General features: G+C 45.1%; 2 protein-coding genes across 5 annotated transcripts in view; both read left to right on the top strand.

Annotated features, from left to right (window-relative positions):
- The window catches only part of pex11a (peroxisomal biogenesis factor 11 alpha), a 31,393-nt gene extending 15,899 nt beyond the window's left edge, over positions 1–15,494 (top strand). For all 4 annotated transcript variants that reach the window (XM_062963050.1, XM_062963049.1, XM_062963048.1 and 1 more), the window contains 6 exons: positions 1,963–2,164; positions 3,842–3,924; positions 5,636–5,873; positions 9,390–9,562; positions 11,229–11,462; positions 15,099–15,494. In XM_062963050.1, coding sequence (XP_062819120.1) covers positions 1,963–2,164; positions 3,842–3,924; positions 5,636–5,873; positions 9,390–9,562; positions 11,229–11,462; positions 15,099–15,434 — 1,266 coding nt within the window. In that variant the 3' untranslated portion in view covers positions 15,435–15,494. The remainder of the gene's footprint in view (positions 1–1,962; positions 2,165–3,841; positions 3,925–5,635; positions 5,874–9,389; positions 9,563–11,228; positions 11,463–15,098) is intronic.
- Positions 15,495–19,048: 3,554 nt separating this feature from the next.
- chsy1 (chondroitin sulfate synthase 1) overlaps positions 19,049–19,903 on the top strand; it is an 82,822-nt gene continuing 81,967 nt past the window's right edge. The window contains exon 1 of the mRNA XM_003225909.4: positions 19,049–19,579. Within this exon, the coding sequence (XP_003225957.2) occupies positions 19,278–19,579 (302 nt within the window). The 5' untranslated portion in view covers positions 19,049–19,277. The remainder of the gene's footprint in view (positions 19,580–19,903) is intronic.

Here is a 19,903-nt window from a genome sequence, read left to right as displayed (position 1 = left end):
TCGTAGATGTCTCCAAGGTCATGTGGCTGGCATGACAGCATGGAGCACTGTTACTTTCCCACCTATTGATCTACTCACATTTGAATTTTTTCAAACTGCTAGATTGGCAGAAGCTGGGGCTAACAGTGGGAGCTCACCCCACTCCCCGGATTTGAACCTCTCACCTTTCGGTCAGCAAGTTCAGCAGCTTGGTGGTTTAACCTGCTGAACCATCTTTGGTAGGAAAATATATATTGTTAGCAGGAGCATGGCTTATTGCATCTTTTCTTTAAGGACTAAAGTAACATCTTTCACTCAGTTAGCAACTGTGTCTAAATATAGAAAGATTCTTTTAAAATGTCCCAAAACTGGTCAAACCCGCCTCCCCAGTTTTTCAACTGTCAAAAAACCCCCAAAAAACCTGAAGAGACTGATGAGAATCTTTGAATTTCAAAACTTCCTATGCACAAAATTAGCATAAAACAGCATTTTCTGAACAGAAAAGTGCAAAACTTGGGGGATTTTGCACAACATATGCACAACCTATGCATATGGTTGATTTGCTCAGCAGTTTTTTCTACAATAAAATAATATTTCTGTCATGCCAGTGGCCACATGACCTTGGAGGTGTCTATGGACAACGCCGGCTCTTCGGCTTAGAAATGGAGATGAGCACCAACCCCCAGAGTCGGACACGACTGGACTTAACGTCAGGGGAAATCCTTTACGTTTACCTAACATGCTGAACAGAAATATTTTGCTTGTGGAAGAAGCTATAAATAGGGGAAAGAACTGCATGTTTTCCCCTGAAGCTGTTTTGAGGAAAAGCAGAAAATCAATAAGTGGTGCCACCCAGAGGCAGCAATAACTTTCTGTTCCCACAATTAGTCCTTAGTTCAATTCATTCTAGCATCTCCAACTGGGATGATCGTATTTGTAAGTTTGATCAAGTTTGTAAGTAAATCAACTATGTTACTTTTAACTAAGACTACTTATTTTTGGTCTCTCGAGAGCATGATCTAAAAGCCAATACTATTTTATAGGTGAGTAGATGTTTTTTGGGCAACTGAAATAATACTTCCGAAGATCTGCTATATATGTTCTGCATTGGCATATCTTTGTTCCTAACAGTTCAGAGAGATAACCAGGTATATCAGTCTAACAATCGAGAAGCCTAAGTTGCCTTGCATGAATACTAGTGGGTATTTACCACTAAGGAGAAGATTCACTCAAACGAGTATTTAACTCTTCTCAGAAAAAACATACTTTACAAAGGGTTGTGGTTATTCCAAATACAGTAGAGTCTCATTTATCCAACATAAAGGGGCCGGCAGAATGTTGGATAAGTGAATATGTTGGATAATAAGGAAAGATTAAGAAAAAGCCTATTAAACATTAAATTAGGTCATGATTTTACAAATTAAGCACCAAAACATCATGTTATACAACAAATTTGACAGAAAAAGTAGTTCAATACGCAGTAATGTTATGTTGTAATTACTGTATTTACGAATTTAGCACCAAAATATCACGATATATTGAAAACATTGACAACAAAAATGGCTTGGATTATCCAGAAAGTTGGATAAGCGAATGTTGCATAAGTGAGACTCTACTGTATTTACAAATTTAGCACCAAAATATCACAATGCATTAAAACATTGACTACAAAAATGCGTTGGATAATCCAGAACGTTGGATAAGTGAGTGCTGGATAAATGAGTCTCTACTGTAGTGTGGATGCCAATTAATCTCCAAAAGGATCGCGCTTCCAAAAGGCGATGGAGATTCCTGGTTGTCTAAAAGGTTATGGTCTCTTAAAGGTCATACCTTTTCAAAATAATAAACTTTTGGAAACATTTTAAGTTAGAACTCTGCATCTCATTTCCTTAAGTCAAGAATTCTTAACATCCGCCACACCATTGCCTTCCACTTGCTGTGAGCTAAAATGCTCTTTTAAGCATTCTTTTTGTTTCCCAACAGGAAAATAATGCATTTCAAAGGATCTTGCACCTCCCAGTGGTGAACTCTGCTTGCAACAGCCTTCAGAAGACATATGCCACTACCAAAGAAGCTCACCCACTGGTGGGATCACTATGCGCGGCCTATGAACGAAGCCTCCAGAGTGCCAGCTCTCTGGCTGCATGGAGTGTGAGGCCTGTGGTATGGAAGCTAGAACCCCACTGTAAGTGAAGACCCAGGACAAAGCTGCATGCGAGAGTGGCAGCCGTGTTTCCTTAATTCCATCTTAGCCATTCTATGTTGGGGAATTATGGGAAATTATATACCCCGTTTCCTGATATTGTTTGATGAAACTTTCCTTGGAACTCTGCAGTTTGCTGCCACCAAGTAAATTCCACCCGTCCCCTTTTAAAATCTTTCCTGAATTAAAGCTCTATTATTTCACTTTATCTCCCATGGCTATACTCTATGGCAGGGATCCCCAAACTAAGGATGCGGCCCTCCAAGGTCATTGGCCTGGCCCCTGTCCTAAACTTTAGACTTAGGGTTGACCTAAGTCTACCTAATTTTTTGGGGTCTCTTTTCTTACCTATGGTCTTATGAGATCATCTAGATGGTCTTTGAAGGTCTTGTTGCTTAGCTATGGCCTTATGAGACCATCTAGATAGCTTTTGGAGGTCACTTTCTTTACCTATGGTCATATGAGACCATCTAGATTGCCTTTGAGGGTCCCTTTCCTTACCTATGGTCTTATGAAATTGTGTAGATGGCCTTTGGGGACCTCTTTCCTTACCTATGGTCTTATGAAACCATCGAGATGGTCTTTGAGGGTCCCTTTCCTTATCTATGGTCTTCTGAAGGCCTTATGAGATTATCTAGATAGCCTTTGAGGGCCTCTTTCCATACCTATGGTCTTATGAAACCATCTAGATGGTCTTTGAGGGTCCCTTTCCTTGTCTATGGTCTGAAGGCCTTATGAGATCATCTAGATGGCCTTTGAGGGTCCCTATCCTTATCTTTCATCTTCTGAAGACCTTATGAGATCATCTAGATGGCCTTTGAAGGTCCCTATCCTTATCTTTCATCTTCTGAAGGCCTTATGAGACCATCTAGATGGCTTTTGGAAGTCACTTTCTTTACCTATGGTCATATGAGACCGTCTAGATTGCCTTTGAGGGTCCCTTTACTTACCTATGTTCTTATGAAATTGTGTAGATGGCCTTTGGGGACCTATCTCCCCATGGGGACTCAGGCCGGCTTCCAACATAGTAACAGGCAAACATTCAATGCTTATATAAACAATGCAGAGTTTTTATATGGCTCCAAAACTCTGAAATGGAGACCAGGTAGACAGAACACTGGAAAGGGATCCTGTGCTCTTAATGCTCATGTAATAGAGGGATTTCAGGAGGTGATGCTACCTAGTTCCATGATAAGCAACCATTAATAAAATTGCCTCCTCTACATAATCAATAAATGTACAAAAGCCATCTCCACTTTCAGTATGGCAATCCTGAAGGAGACCCTTGTCCAAAGCCAGCACTTTCTCCTTCACCTGCAGATCCTCTCACCACCTGAAAGCTAGGAAAGGGACCACTCTTCCCTCTCATATCTTCCAATAGGTGTTACCTATTGGATTCTGGCCTCTATAGTAAGGAATAGGAGATATTGTGCTGTCATCTTTTAAGATGCACATGACAATTGTCCTCAAGATACCTTTACACAAAGGTCTTCCTCTGTAGTTTACACTTCTGCACAGACACCAGTTTTGAATGTTCTGTCCAAATGATGCCCTCAAAGGTGCATTCAGGCACTTCAGTGAAATATGTATTGACTTACATTGATCTTCTTATTTCCCTTTGCTATCATATTAATTTCTGTATCTTTTTTTCAAAATCAGTTGCAGCGGCAAATACTTTGGCTTGTCAAGGTCTGGATCACTTGGAGCAGACGATTCCTGCCCTCCAGAAGCCTGTGGAGGAAGTAAGTTCACAAGAAGATGTTTTGTTGGACTAAACCAAAAGTCTAGCCATGAATCATTTATTTATTTATTTGTTTACAGTATTTATATTCTGCCCTTCTCACCCCGAAGGGGACTCAGGGCGGATCATATCTATATATATAAAAGGGTAATGAAATTTCGGCCTAGGACAAAACAACAAAACGACACATCCCAGAAATTTATTTATTTATTTTATTTATAGTATTTATATTCCGCCCTTCTCACCCAGAAGGGGACTCAGAGCGGATCACATCTATATATATAAAAGGGTAATGAAATTTCGGCCTAGGACAAAACAACAAAACGACACATCCCAGAAATTTATTTATTTATTTTATTTACAGTATTTATATTCTGCCCTTCTCACCCGGAAGGGGACTCAGGGCGGATTACAATGAACACATATATGGCAAACATTAAATGCCAACAGACAAACAACATATATAGACAGACACAGAGGCATTTAACATTTTTTTCCAGCATCACGATTCCGGCCACAGGGGGAGCTGTTGCTTCACTGTCCACTAGTGGCTGTACTTCCTCATTCCTTTCCTCGTGTTTTGCTGGCAGTTTTATGATGTTGTAAATTAGTTAAATTAGCCTCCCGCATAAAGCGTACCTAAATTTCCCTAATTGACAGATGCAACTGTCTTTTGGGGCTGCATAGGTCAGCAGCGAGCCGGGCTATTTAATGGTCGGGGGCTTAACCCGACCCAGGCTTCGAACTCATGACCTCTCGGTCAGTAGTGATTTATTGCAGCTGGTTACTAGCCAGCTGCGCCACAGCCCGGCCCTAAACACTAAGAAACACTAAACTTGGCAGCACAACCTCTCATCCATGCCTCCACGTTCATACAGCAAAAAGAAAAAAAATAAAGTCCTAATTAGAGGAAGAGGAATAATTGTTTTTATCCAATTGCTGCCAGTTAGAAGGCTAAGCTCCGCCCACTTGGTCTCCTAGCAACCCACTCAGCCCAGGGGACTGGCAGAGTTAGGCCTCACTTAGGCATCTTCCACACTGCCTATAAAATACAGATTATCTGATTTGAACTGGATTATATGGCAGTGTAGACTCAAGGCCCTTCCACACAGCTATATAACCCATTTATAATGGACTTAATGTCAGGGGAAAACCTTTACCCTTTACCTTAACTACCACCAATTCCTCAATACTTTATTTCCCATACCACCATACTTTGCCACAGCAACGCGTGGCCGGGCACAGCTAGTTACACATATAAGGCAAACATTCAATGCCTTAACATAGAACAAAGACAGAGACAAACGCAGTCTCTGAGCTGGCCTTGTACTCATGACTTCTTGGTCAGAGTGATTTGTTGCAGCTGGCTGCAGCTGGCTGCTCACCAGCCTGCGCCATAGCCCGGGCCTATCATCCATATCCATCTGACCTGTCAAGTCTTGTTTGTTCTGAGGAGTCATGGCTTTTTAGCCTCTCTGGCAAAGAATGGTCCTTCTCACCAGTGGCTTGGTATCTGACCATTTAGTAACAATGGCTAGACGCTTAATCTGAAGCTTTGTATGCACATCAGGCGTGGAGAATTGTTGGAGGCCAATAGGCTGTATTAGCCACTGAAGGAAATTTTGAGGATTTCAAAAATCATTCAGTTGTTTGGATGAGGTCCCTCTCCTGATTCATGAAGATGATCCTATTTATTTCTCTTCTTCTTCTAGGTCACTTCTGCACTAAAGGAGTCCATCATAATTCAAGTTCACACTGTTGTGGACATCTTGAAGAAAGCCATGGGCCTGGCCACTGAAAGCTATGAGTGGCCAAAGAACAGTGTGAAGGCCCCAATGGTATATGCAAGGAGCAGCCGTGTGAGTCACATAGTCGAAGCTGGAGGAAAAGGAATAACTGGAAAACGGGAGAAGCTGGTGGATGTCTTTCCAAAAGAAGAAAACCCATCAGGTTAATATGACTATTTGAGACACCTTTGGAAAGCCTCAACATGAGCAACCAGAGGTTGTGCGTGTTGAAAACTTTCTTTTAAAAGCTTTCTGTCAATTTCAGTTCTTTAAGGGGTGAATCAGAATCATAGAAGAGTAGAGTTGGAAAAGACCTCATGGGCCATCCAGTCCAACCCTCTGCCAAGAAGCAGGAAATCTCATTCAAAGCACCCCCGACAGATGGCCATCCAGCCTCTGCTTAAAAGCCTCCACCACAGTCCGGGGCAGAGAGTTCCACTGGCGAACAGCTCTCACAGTGAGGAAGTTCTTCCTGATGTTCAGGTGGAATCTCCTTTCCTGTAGTTTGAAGCCATTATTCCACGTCCTAGTCTGCAGTGCAGCAGAAAACAAGCTTGCTCCCTCCTCCCTATGACTTCCCCTCACATATTTGTACATGGCTATCATGTCTCCTCTCAGCCTTCTCTTCTGCAGGATAAACATGCCCAGTTCTTTAAGCCGCTCCTCATAGGGCTTGTTCTCCAGACCTTTGATAATTTTAGTTGCCCTCCTCTGGATGCTTTCCAGCTTGTCAACATCTCCCTTCAACTGTGGTGCCCAAAATTGGACACAGTATTCCAGGTGTGGTCTGACCAAGGCAGAATAGAGGGGGAGCATGACTTCCCTGGACCTAGACGCTATTCCCCTATTGATGCAGGCCAGAATCCCGTTGGCTTTCTTAGCAGCCGCATCACATTGCTGGCTCATGTGTAACTTGTTGTCCACGAGGACTCCAAGATCTTTTTCACATGTACTGCTGTCGGGCCAGGCATCGTCCCCCATTCTGTATCTTTGATTTCCATTTTTTCTGCCGAAGTGAAGTATCTTGCATTTGTCCCTGTTGAACTTCATTTTGTTAGTTTCGGCCCATCTCTCTAGTCTGTCAAGATCGTTTTGAATTCTGCTCCTGTCTTCTGGAGTGTTAGCTATCCCTCCCAGTTTGGTGTCGTCTGCAAACTTGATGATCGTACCTTCTAACCCTTTGTCTAAGTCGTTCATAAAGATGTTGAACAGAACCGGGCCCAGGATGGAGCCCTGCGGCACTCCACTTGTCACTTCTTTCCATGATGAAGACGACGCATTGGTGAGCACCCTTGGGTTTGTTCGCTTAGCCAATTACAGATCCACCTAACCGTAGTTTTGTCTAGCCCACATTTTACTAGTTTGTTTGCCAGAAGGTCAAACTTGTTTTGCATGACTTGTTTTTGGTAAATCCGTGTTGACTATTAGCAATGACTGCATTTGTTTCTAAGTGTTCGCAGACCACTTCCTTAATGATCTTTTCCAGAATCTTGCCTGGTATCGATGTGAGGCTGACCGGACGGTAATTGTTTGGGTCGTTCTTTTTTCCCTTCTTGAAGATAGGGACCACATTCGCCCTCCTCCAATCTGCTGGGACTTCTCCCATTCTCCAAGAACTCTCGAAGATGATTGCCAGTGGTTCTGAAATAACTTCCGCTAGTTCCTTCAATACTCTTGGATGTAGCTGATCTGGCCATGGGGACTTGAATTCGTTTAGAGCGGCCAGGTGTTCCTGGACAACTTGTTTCCCTATTTGGGGTTGGATTTTCCCCAATCCTTCGTCCATTCCATGTTGCTGAGGTTGAAGATGGATTTCTTTTTGTGAGAAGACCGAGGCAAAGAAGGCATGAAGCAGTTTTGCCTTTTCCCTGTCCCCTGTCACCATCACCGCATCTTCTCCTCGCAGAGGCCTTATCGCCTCCTTTTTCTTCCGTTTTCTACCAACGTAAGCAAAAAAGCCTTTTTTGTTGTTTTTAATGTCCCTGGCAAGCCTGAGCTCATTTTGCGCTTTAGACTTGCGAACCTTTTCCCTACAGGAGTTGGCTATACGTTTGAATTCTTCTTTGGTGATTTCTCCCCTTTTCCACTTCTTGTGCATGTCTCTTTTGAATCTTAGCCCGGTTAGAAGTTCTTTGGACATCCATTCTGGCTGCTCCCATCCACTCTTAACTCCCTTGTCTTTTAATATTGGCATCCATTGCCTTTATTGACAAATTGCTTTCCCTGTCAAATGACTAAGATACTATCTAGCCCCATCACAATCCTTGCAGGCAACAGTGGAGTCCTCTGTGCTTTTTAGCCAGTCCCGATCTACTACTATCAATAATTTTCTTTACTCAAAGAAACTGGATAGAGGCACCACTCAGCTGAGCGGAAGGCAGGGGGAGATGCACTCCCTCCCACTGAAAGATTCCTTGGAAATGTTGGTGAGTGATAATGCTGAAAAAATATTCATTAAAGATCCCTATCATTTCACCTCACGTCCCACACATAAACAAAACACTACCTTCCCCACAGTTCCCTGGGGTGAGGAAATGGCTGTTAGTTAAACCAGTTTATCTCCACATCTGGGGTAGGAAAAGACCCAGGTGACCCTGTTTGGGCTTGTCTATCTCCCCAAAGTCAGAATGTTCTGACTCATTAAAAAGGCATTCTTTTTGCATCAAATCCTATATTTCTTGACTATTTTTTTCATAATCAGTTTCTTTCTTTCTTTGTGGCTCAGTTTGTCTTATTTCTGTGCACCCCTTCTACCTAGATAATCTTATTTAGTAGAAGTTTAGCTAACTATTTTCAAATTCCAGAAAGCAAATACAGTAGTTCGGAATGTTTTGCAATGGTCCAGTACCATGGTTTTTAAAAATTCTGTACTCTTGGAAGCCAAGCAGGATAAAGCATGGTTAGTATATAGGGTGTTTGAAAAAGAACTCCCTATTCACCATTTAAATTAAATGGTGAATAAGGAGTTCTTTTTATTTATTTATTTACAGTATTTATATTCTGCCCTTTTCACCCCGAAGGGGACTCAGGGCAGATCACATTGTACACATATAAGGCAAACATTCAATGCCATATAACATAGAACAGAGACAGAGACAGACGCAGAGGCAATTTAAACCTTCTCCAGCTTCCAGCTTCCTGAGGGTATGCTTCCGGCCACAGGGGAGCAGCTGCTTCAGCATCCACTGTTTCAATGGCGGCTGGATGATTTTTATGGTGTCATAAATTTGCCTCCCCACATATAAGTGGGACCTAAATTTCCTACTTGATAGATGCAACTATCTTTCGGGTTGCTTAGGTCAGCAACGAGCAGTAGCCGGCAGTGTCGGCAGTGCTCACCCCGACAGGGGCTGGCCTCGAACTCATGACCTCTTGGTCAGAGTGATTTATTGCAGCCGGCTGCTAACCAGCCTGTACCACAGCCCGGCCCCAAAACCCTGTACAATGAAGGAATAAATGACTACAACATCCTGAATGCCACTCCAACCTCTTGTTGAACAATCTCCAAAAACAAAGAGCCTACCCCATGCCACTTCTTCTTTGGTAAATGATGCTTTGGTGAAATCTCTTGTAACTGAATCCATTTGCAACAGCTGTTGAAAGATGGCTGCCATGTCACTTCTCATTGCTCTTGTACAATGATTGCATATATGTGCTTCCCACACTTTCCCCCCTTTAGCTTATGTGCCTCCAAGGACATCTGTGTCAAAGGAGATCTCTCCCACCACTGCTTTTCGGAAAGTAACAACCCTCGCTACTTCCATTTCCCAGCATGTCTACAAACAGACAGTCCAAGTGATCCAACTTGTGAAAGCCAAAGGAGAAGAACTGGCTGTATGGATCCCAGCTCTGGTAATGATGATGATGATGATGATGATGATGATCATATACTTTATTTATATTCTGCTCTATCTCCCTGAGGGGACTCAGAGCGGATTACAGGTACATATATGGCAAACATTCAATGTCATTAGACAATTGACAAAGACAGACAGTAACATAAACAGAGGCAAAGCTTCCCTCTTTTTCTATCTCTGGCATCTGGAAACTGTCCTTGACTTAGCCATGGGGAGGTGTTGTTGCTTCATTTTTCCATGCTGAGGAGCCCATCGTTCATGGATGCCTTCTTGATCGAACTGCTGGCAAGTTTTTTAGGGGTGATACCTATTTATCTACTCGCATTGTTGCTAGGTAAGCAGAAGCAATAATAATAATAATAATAATAATAATAATAATAATAATAATAATAATAATAATAATAATGACAGTCGCATTGACGAAAAACAACAGGAAAAACTCAGCCGCTATCAGGACCTTAAGATTGAACTTCAAAGACTATGGCAGAAACCAGTGCAGGTGGTCCCGGTGGTGATAGGCGCATTGGGTGCCGTGCCAAAAGATCTCAGCCAGCATTTGGAAACAATAGACATTGACAAAATCACGATCTGCCAGCTGCAAAAGGCCACCCTACTGGGATCTGCACGCATCATCCGAAAATACATCACACAGTCCTAGACACTTGGGAAGTGTTCGACTTGTGATTTTGTGATACTAAATCCAGCATATCTATCTTGTTTGCTGTGTCATAATAAAATAATAATAATAATTTTATTCTTGTACCCCGCCTCTATCTCCCCACAGGGACTCAGGGCAGCTTACAAATGCAAAACAAGTATACATACATAAAACATCAAATACCGAAAATGCACGAATGAAAAATTAAAACATACGATTAAAATCAAACCATTAATAAGACAAAGTTAAAATGCAGCAATAAAACATAAGGATGGGCTGATCAAAGTGCACTAAGTGAGACTTGTAAACATAGAGGAAGTTAAAAGTGCTATAAGAATATGGGGGAGAATCCAAAAGTGAGTTGAACCCTGAGGCTATATAGAGAAATTACCCATGCGGATGCAATCGATCAAGGATAAAGCTAGGGCTGATAGCGGGAGCTCACCCCAACCCGCAACCTTCCAGTTGGCAATATCTTCTGCAGCTGATGGTTTAACTTACCAAGTTAGTAAGTGTCCCAACTTGAATTATCCCAATGGCGTAGCTCATCATAGTATCATTAAAGCTAAATTGCACATTACCATGGCATTTTTGTCATCATCAATGAGAAAAAAGAGCTCCCACAGGTTGCTCTTAGCTGGCCTTTTGTCTCCAAATTCCTCCTCTTTAACATACATCTCCAGGGGATGCTTCCTAGCTCCAGCTCACATCAAACAAGACTTCTTTCTCTGCTCTGATATCTGCTTCCCAAGATGAAGTAGTTTCCAGGAGGTTAGCCATTGTTCTGTTGCAACAAAAGCAACAAATGCTTTGGGGTATCTCGAAGATAGGTATAACAGGGCTAATCCTAACATTTGGCAGAGGGAGGCAGTATCACTACTGCTGATTTTGAGACTGGAAACCACTCAACTCAAAATAAGAACCAATTGTCATGTATAGGATGGGGTTATTAACGCAGATTCTTGGGAATCAAAGGAACTCACTTCTGTTTTTCTGCTTCTAGACATCAAAGAGAGCTGACCTACAGGGTATGCTGGGACGTCTGGCTCACAACCTGCATACAGCGTATCTCTCCAGCATCTTGCTTGTAAAGAATGCCCCCTTCATTGCCTGGAGCACAGCTGGCCAGCTTCTCCATGTCTCAACACACAAGGCTGTGTCTGAGGCAGGCGCAAAAGCGGGCATCTTGCAGGGGATTGCAAGCAAGCTCCTGGGAACCATCATCCACTATATACCTGTAAGTTACATGTTCTTCCTCTCACAGTGGAAAAAACAAGGTGGTAGACATAAGTGTTTGTCATTGCTACCCTGTTTCCCCGAAAATAAGACAGTGTCTTATATTAATTTTTGCTCCCAAAGATGTGCTAGGTCTTATTTTCAGGGGATGTCTTATTTTTTCACAAAAATCACATTTATGGTTGAATTTTTAAAAAATGAACATTTATTATCTACTGTACAGTAATTGTCATCACAAACCAGCATAACCAAACTGTGAATCCTTTCAATAATATCTATATTATATTTTATTGCTATACTGTTTTTAAATTACTGTTTTAAATTTCTGTTCATATGTAAATTTATGTTGTTGTTGGGCTTGTCCCTGTGTAAGCTGCCCTGAGTCCCTTCTGGGAGATGGAGGTGGGATACAAGAATAAAGTTATTATTATATTATTATTATTTCTTGTTACTACCTTTATTTCCATGTACAACAATCTATGGTATGTACATTTACCGATCCTGAATGATTCCAAACAAAAACTTTACTAGGTCTTACTTTTGCGGGGGCCTTATATTTAGCAATTCAACAAAACTTCTACTAGGTCCTATTTTCTGGGGATGTCTTATTTTCAGGGAAACAGGGTACTAGTCTGGGCCTTCTCAAGCAAATGAACTGTCCACTAACTCACCACTGTCCGTGGGTATATATGTGCATGCATGTATTTATGTATAACTTATGAACTTTTTTACCCCATGAACAACTGTAATTCAAGACCTCCCCAAGAGTTTATTTGGTGATGAATACTGGCACACATTCCTGCCAACCTAGCAGTTCGAAAACATGCAAATGTGAGTAGATAAATAGGTACCGCTCCGGCGGGAAGGTAACGGCGCTCCATGCAGTCATGCCAATGGCCACATGACCTTGGAGGTGTCTACGGACAACGCCGGCTCTTCGGCTTGGAAATGGAGATGAGCACCAACCCCCAGAGTCGGTCACGACTGGACTTAACGTCAGGGGAAAACCCTTTACCTACTGGCACACATTGTTGCAATGAGCAAAGCTTTATTGGGGGTGGATGATGCAGCCAACGATATACAGGAGAGACAAATTCCATTCCTTTTGCTGATGGGGTTCATCATTCCCTGACAGCCAGTGTCAGAAATGGGCCCATAAACAACTCATTCTCCCCAGGTTCCCCCCAATGATGATCAAATCTGAAGCATATCACACTGACCATTTTGGTAGGTGTGGAGTTCAATCACCTCAAGGGCAGCCACGAAATACAAATACCAGATTGACCCAGGGAGAGTTGCTTAATGTGGCTACACCCTGGTTAAAATAACTCCAGGGAAAGGCAGAATTCATGGCAAAAGCATGATAGGGCCACTGCACATAGATGATGGCAAAATGCTAGTAAGGGACAGAAAAAAGACAGAACTACTCAACACCTTCTTTGTTTCAGTCTTCTCCCAAAAGCGTGTTGCAATATATTGGTGTGCTTTTTGCAGTGTGTAGGTGTGTCACCCAAACGTAACAAGAAATGATAAAAATCCTCGAAATGTATATTATTGTCTTACAAATCCCATATTTTTAAATATATAAATAAATTTTTTTCATGAGATATGTTGTCTCCCCATACTTTTCATTATTACAGTTTATGTATGTATCCGGGTTGGTTTAACTTCTGGTTAGGAGCCCCCGATGGCACAATGGGTTAAACCCTTGTGCCGGCAGGACTCGTTACTGAAAGGTCGGTAGTTCAAATCTGGGGAGAGTGGGTGAGCTCCCTCTGTCAGCTCCCCATGTGGGGACATGAGAGAAGCCTCCAACAAGGAGCCTCTGGGCAATGTCCTTGCAGATAGCCAATTCTCTCACACCAGAAGTGATTTGCAGTTTCTTAAGTCGCTCTTGACATGAGAAAAAAAAATCCTAGAGGTTGTGAGGTTTGTGTTGTCGAAGGCTTTCATGGCCGGGATCACAGGGTTGTTGTATGTCTTTCGGGCTGTGTGGCCATGTTCCAGAAGCATTCTCTCCTGACGTTTCGCCCATGTCAGACTACACAGAGAAGCCATTGAAATCCACAAGCATGTGGACAACTTCAACAGAAAGGAAGAAACCATGAAAATGAACAAAATCTGGCTACCAGTATTACAAAACTCAAAAATCAGAACAGTAAATAAAAAGCAATACTCTAAAAACAGAGGATTTCCAGACATGAATCAACCAAGGGCAGTTAACGACTCTAAACAAAGGATGCCCCAGAGGCAGGAAGAAGACAGCAGATAAGCTTTTCAATGCTAATTTAAGTGATTAACTACCTAACATTCATACTGACCTCTCTCACCCTAGACTTTCCACAGATATATATGAACCTCTTTGCTTAGTTTTCTCCATACCTCACAACCTCTGAGGATGCCTGCCATAGATGTGGGCGAAACGTCAGGAGAGAATGCTTCTGGAACATGGCCACACAGCCCGAAAGACATACAACAACCGTTGTGAGGTTTGTTGGAAATCCCACTTGCCTAGTTTCTCAAGTCACTCCTGACATGGAAAAAAACAACTTCTGATTTACTGGTAAAACTGAATTACTGTGTCGGAAAATTATGCATGTCTAAAAAGTGTGCAAATACAGTAGAGTCTCACTTATCCAAGCTAAACGGGCCGGCAGAACCTTGGATAAGCGAATATCTTGGATAATAAGGAGGGATTAAGGAAAAGCCTATTAAAAATCAAATTAGGTTATGATTTTACAAATTAAGCACCAAAACATCATGTTAGACAACAAATTTGACAGGAAAAGTAGTTCAATATGCAGTCATGCTACATAGTAATTACTGTATTTATGAAATATCACAATATATTGAAAACATTGACTACAAAAATGGCTTGGATAATCCAGAAGCTTGGATAAGCGAGTGTTGGATAAGTGAGACTCTACTGTAACATGAAATGCTTGGAAAGCTCTGCCTTGGACTATAATGCAAAGACTTCAGGTATTACACAATGAAAAGGTAACACTTGTATCACTATTGATAAGAGTTTATTACATGATTTTAGTTTGCTGATTAAATGGTACTTTCCCTGTTTCCCCTAAAATAAGACATCCCCAGAAAATAAGACCTTGTAGAGGTTTTGCTGAACTGCTAAATATAAGGTCTCCCCTGAAAGTAAGACCTAGCAAAGATTTTGTTTGGAAGCATGCCCGCTGAACACAACACCAGAGCATGCAGAATCAGTAAATGTACATACCATAAAGTGTTGTACATGGAAATATTGGTAGTAACAAAAAATTCTTGATAGGATTCACAGTTTGTCTGGTTATGTTGGTTTATGATGACAACTACTGTACAGTATATAATAAATGTTCATTTTTTTGTTCAACAATAAAAGTGAATTTTTCTTCATGGAATAATAAGACATCCCCTGAAAATAAGACCTAGTGCATCTATGGGAGTAAAAATTAATATAAGGCACTGTCTTATTTTCGGGGAAACATGGTAGCAGTCCTGTGGCCATGCTACAGAAGCCAACTTCCAATAGCTGCATTGGATGGATTTTGCTGGAAAAATCTTACAGGTAATTTTGCCTCTCCTAAATTCACTGTTACTCACTCTGTCCCATTTAATTTGTACCCCGCACTGATTTTAGTTACCAGAAGTTTTGGAGTCGGAAGAGGAAGCTGCAACTGGAGATCAGACTGAGTCAATTTTGGAAGATGAAGATGTTCGACTGATCATTGCTCGCCAGCTACAAGACCGGAGACGATCCAGCAGAGGTCACTATCCCATTCCCTTCCTCAACCTGGATGATCCCCTCCCTCCTCAGCAAGCCCCCTCCCAACGCCAACGAGGCCCAGTCTCCGAAGCAGAGCATTTTGGATCCCGCAAATCTGCTGGCACTCGGAGATGGAGCGAAGGCCTGTTCCGGCCCCCACCAGAAGCGATATTCACCAGGGCTCATAGCATTGCCCTGAAGAAAGACTGAGCCAACAAAGACAACAAACCCACCACTTCATCTACTACTTTGGGTCAAAGGAGACATGAAGAGAAAAAAGGAACTCATTTCCCTTTGAACAACAGAACTTTTATATGCATGAGTGGTGCAGTTTAATCCTACCTTCCACTAATCATGAAACATTATCCTGTACTACATAGATCAGGGGTCCTCAAACTTTTTCAGTGGAGGGCCGATTCACAATCCCTCAGACTGTTGGGGGGCCGGACTATGATGAAATAGTCCAGAATTAGGATTGTTGTTGTTGTGTGCCTTCAAGTCATTTCAGACTTAGTCAAGTCTAAGTGTAAAGTTTAGTTCAGAGGCCAGGTAAATGACCTTGGAGGGCCACATCTGGCCCATGGGCCTTAGTTTGGGGACCCCTGGTCTAGATGATCTCATAAGACCATAGGTAAGTAAAGAGACCTCCAAAAACCATCTAGATGGTCTCATAAGACCATAGGTAAGGAAAGGGACCCTCAAAGGCCATCTAGATGGTCTCATAAGACCATAGGTAAGGAAAGGGACCCTCAAAGGCCATCTAGATGGTCTCATAAGACCATAGGTAAGGAAAGGGACCCTCAAAGGTCATCTAGATGATCTCATAAGGCCACCAGAAGACCATAGATAAGGCAAGGGGCCCTCAAAGACCATCTAGATGGTCTCATAAGACCATAGGTAAGGAAAGGGGCCCCCAAAGGCCATATAGACAATCTCATAAAACCATTGATAAGGGACCCTCAAAGGCCATCTAGACAGTCTCATAGGACCATAAGTAAGGAAGGTGACCTCCAAATGGTCTCATAAGGCCATAGCTAAGCAAAGACTCCTTCAAAGACCATCTAGACAATCTCATAAGGCCATAAGTAAGCAAAGAGACCTCCAAAGACCAGGTAGACTGAGGTCAACCCTAAGTCTAAAGTTTAGGACAGGGGCCAGGTCAATGACCTTGGAGGGCTGCATCCGGCTCATGGGCCTTAGTTTGAGGACCCCTGACATAGATGATGACAACCAAGTACAGTACCTATATCAAACATACGCACATATATTAGGCTGTCCCCAAATATGTAGGTATGGAGACGACTAAACAATTGAGCAGCAATGAGGCTGCCCGTATTTGCTTATGCCTGCACCTTCAAGACACCTTATAACGTGGTGATGCCAGGGATTTTGCAGGGCTTTCTTAGGCAAGGAATACTCTGAGGTGGTTTTGCCAGTTCTTTCCTCTGAAATGAGGGTTAAACTGCTGAGCTGCTGAACTTGCTGACCAAAAGGTCAGCTGTTTGAATTTGAGGAGTGGGGTGAGCTCCCGCTGTTAGCCCCAACTTCTGCCAACCTAATGCCAACCAGATGGCGTAGTGGACTAAGTGACTTGAAGGTTGGGTTGCTGACCTGAAAGCTGCCAGTTTCGAATCCCACCTGGGGAGAGTGTGGATGAGCTCCCTCTATCAGCTCCAGCTCCATGCGGGGACATGAGAGAAGCCTCCCACAAGGATGGTAAAAACATCAAAACATCTGGGCGTCCCCTGGGCAACGTCCTTGCAGACGGCCAATTCTCTCACCACAGAAGCGACTCAAGTTGCTCCTGACACCAAAAAAAACAAAAAATCCAAATGTGAGTAGATCAATAGGTACTGCTCCAGTTGGAAGGTAACAGGGCTTCATGTAGTCATGACAGCCACATGACCTTGGAGGTGTCTATGGACAACACCAGCTCTTCGGCTTAGAAATGGAGGTGAGCACCAACCCACAGAGTCGGACATGACTGGACTTGATGTCAGGGGGAAACCTTTACCTCCTCTAAAATATAACCTATAGCACGTGGTATTTCTCGGTAATCTCCCAGCTATGTACTAGCCAGAGCTGGATCCCACTTAGCTTCCAATATCAGGCTGGGCCTGGTGTCTTTAATATATTTAGACTCTTATCTGAGGGTTGTTGTGAGTTTTCTGGACTGTATGGCCATGTGTGGCTGTATTCCAGCAGCATTCTCTCCTGACGTTTTGCCCACATCTATGGCAGGCATCCTCAGAAGTTGTGAGGTCTGTTGGAAACTAGGCAAGTGGGGTTGATATATCTGTGGAATGTTCAGGTTGGGAGAAAGAACTGTTGTGTGTTGGAGGAAAGTGTGAATGTTGCAGTTGGCCACCTTGATTAGCATTGAATGGCCTTGGAGATTCAAAGCCTGGCAGCTTCCTGCCTGGGGGAATCTTTTGTTGGGAAGTGGGGTTAATATCCAGTTCAATAAGCCTTTACTGGCATATATAACAAGACAAGAGTAAAATGCAGTGTACATTATACAATAGACAACTTCGGGTTTATATATCTGTGGAAAGCTGGCCCTGATTGTTTCTTGACTGGAATTCTTCCTCTTTGTCCCTCCCTTCGGGGGGGAGGGGGACTTCCCCACCTCATATTCCGGGAGGGGGCGTGTCCTGTAGTTTCCCCGCCCACCACTCCCTTGTGGCTCCGCCCTTGAGCCTAGTGTGCTGGGGACATTTCCCCTCATATCCTGGGGGCGGGGCAGAGGCGGAGGGGGCGTGCCCTGGCGGTTCCCCGCCCATTTCCATGTAGCTCCGCCCCCTGAGTCTTCCTCTTAGTCCCTCCCTTGGAGTGTTTGGGAGGGGGGGTGACCTCCTCATCTCATATTCAGGAAGGGGGCGTGTCCCGGTGTTTCCCCGCCCATTCCTATGTGGCTCCGCCCCTCTTTGTCCCTCCCTTGGAGTGCTTGGGGCGGGGTGACTTTCCCACCTCATATTGCTGGGTTCAGTGCTGTCTATATAAGGCTGAACTACAACTCCCAGAGCCAAAGGGCAATCACCCCGAAACCCTGCCTGTATGCTCAGTTGGACATGAAGAGGCAGTGTGCCAAGTTTGGTCCAGATCCGAAGTCGGCTGGATTCAGTGCTGTCTGTATATGGGTGAACTACAACTGTATATGGGTGAACTGTCTGTATATGGGTGAACTACAACTGTATATGGGTGAACTGTCTGTATATGGGTGAACTACAGGGGGGTGACTTCCTTATCTCATATTCAGGATGGGGGCGTGTCTTAGTGTTTCCCCGCCCATTCCCATGTAGCTCCGCCCCTGAGCTTTCCTCTTTGTCCCTCCCTTCAAGTGCTTGGGTCGGGGGTGACTTTCCCACCGCATATTAGAGAGGGGGCGTGTCTTAGTGTTTCCCCGCCCATTTTCGTGTGGCTCCGCCCCCTGAGCGTTCTTTGTCCCGCCCTTCGAGTGCTTGGGTCGGGGTGACTTTCCCACCTCATATAGGAGAGGGGGCGTGTCCTGGCGTTGTCCCGCCCATTCCCATGTGGCTCCGCCCCCTGAGTTTTCCTCTTTGTCCCTCCCTTCGAGTGCCTCGGCGGGGGTGACTTCCCATTCCTCACCATATATTCGGGGAGGGGGCGTGTCCTGGTGTTCCTATGTAGCCCCGCCCCCTGAGCCTCCCTCTTTGTCCCTCCCTTCGAGTGCTTGGGTCGGGGGTGACTTTCCCACCGCATATTGGAGAGGGGGCGTGTCCTGTGTTTCCCCGCCCCCTCCCATGTGGCCCCGCCCCCTGGTCCGCCCTCTTTCCCCCTCCCTTCGCCGCGGAGGGAGGCGGAGCGGGCCCCACGGCCGCCAACGCCGCAGCCGCTTCCTCAGCCGTGTCCCTGGCGCGGGCGCCTCGCCTCCCTCCTCCTCCTCCGCCGGGGAAGCCCCTCCGGGCCGGGTAGGAGGCGGAGGAGGCGGGGCCGGGGAAGAGGCGGGGCCTGTTCCGAGGCACAAAAGCGGGCTCGCCCGGCCGGGAGGGAGGAGGAGGAGGAGGGACGGGCTGCCCGGCCGGCCTGGGCATGGCTGCGCGGGGCCGGCGCTCCTGGCTGCTGGCGCTGCTGCTCGGGCTGGTGCTGGGCTTCCTCCTCGCCTCGCGCCTCCTCCCGCCCCGCCCCGCCCCGCGCGGCGCCCTCCTGACCCCCAGGGCGGCGGGGGCGGGGGGCTGCCGGGGGAGGGCGGCGGGAGGTGGCGCGGGCCTGCGGGACGGGCCCCCCGCGCGGGACCCCAACAGGCCGCGCTCTCTCCCCGGAACCGGATTCCTCTTCGTCGGGGTCATGACGGCACAGAAGTACCTCCGCAGCCGGGCCTTGGCCGCCTCCAGGTGAGCACCGGCGCCCCCTCCCCAATCCCCCCCTCTTCTCGCTCCGCTTCTCGCCCTCTGCCGCCGCCCCCCCCCCCGTTCTGAGGCCCTCTCCGCTTTTGTCTCCCGACGCCCCTCCCTTGGCACCATCTCCTCCTCTTCCTGGGCCTTCCTTTGTTAGCAGGGACCCCGCTCGAGCCTTCGCCCAGACCTGCCTCCCCCCCGGGCACCCCGTCAGGGAAGAAGCGGCAGGCCTTCCATCCTTTCCTCCTTCCTTCCCTCTTCCCTCCCCGCCTTCATTCCTTCTCTCCCTTCTTGCTTCTTTCCCTCCTCCTTTCCTTCCCC

Source organism: Anolis carolinensis, unplaced genomic scaffold (assembly GCF_035594765.1).
Source record: "Anolis carolinensis isolate JA03-04 unplaced genomic scaffold, rAnoCar3.1.pri scaffold_11, whole genome shotgun sequence".
Lineage (NCBI taxonomy): Eukaryota > Metazoa > Chordata > Lepidosauria > Squamata > Dactyloidae > Anolis > Anolis carolinensis.
This window is presented reverse-complemented; position numbering and strand designations above follow the sequence as displayed.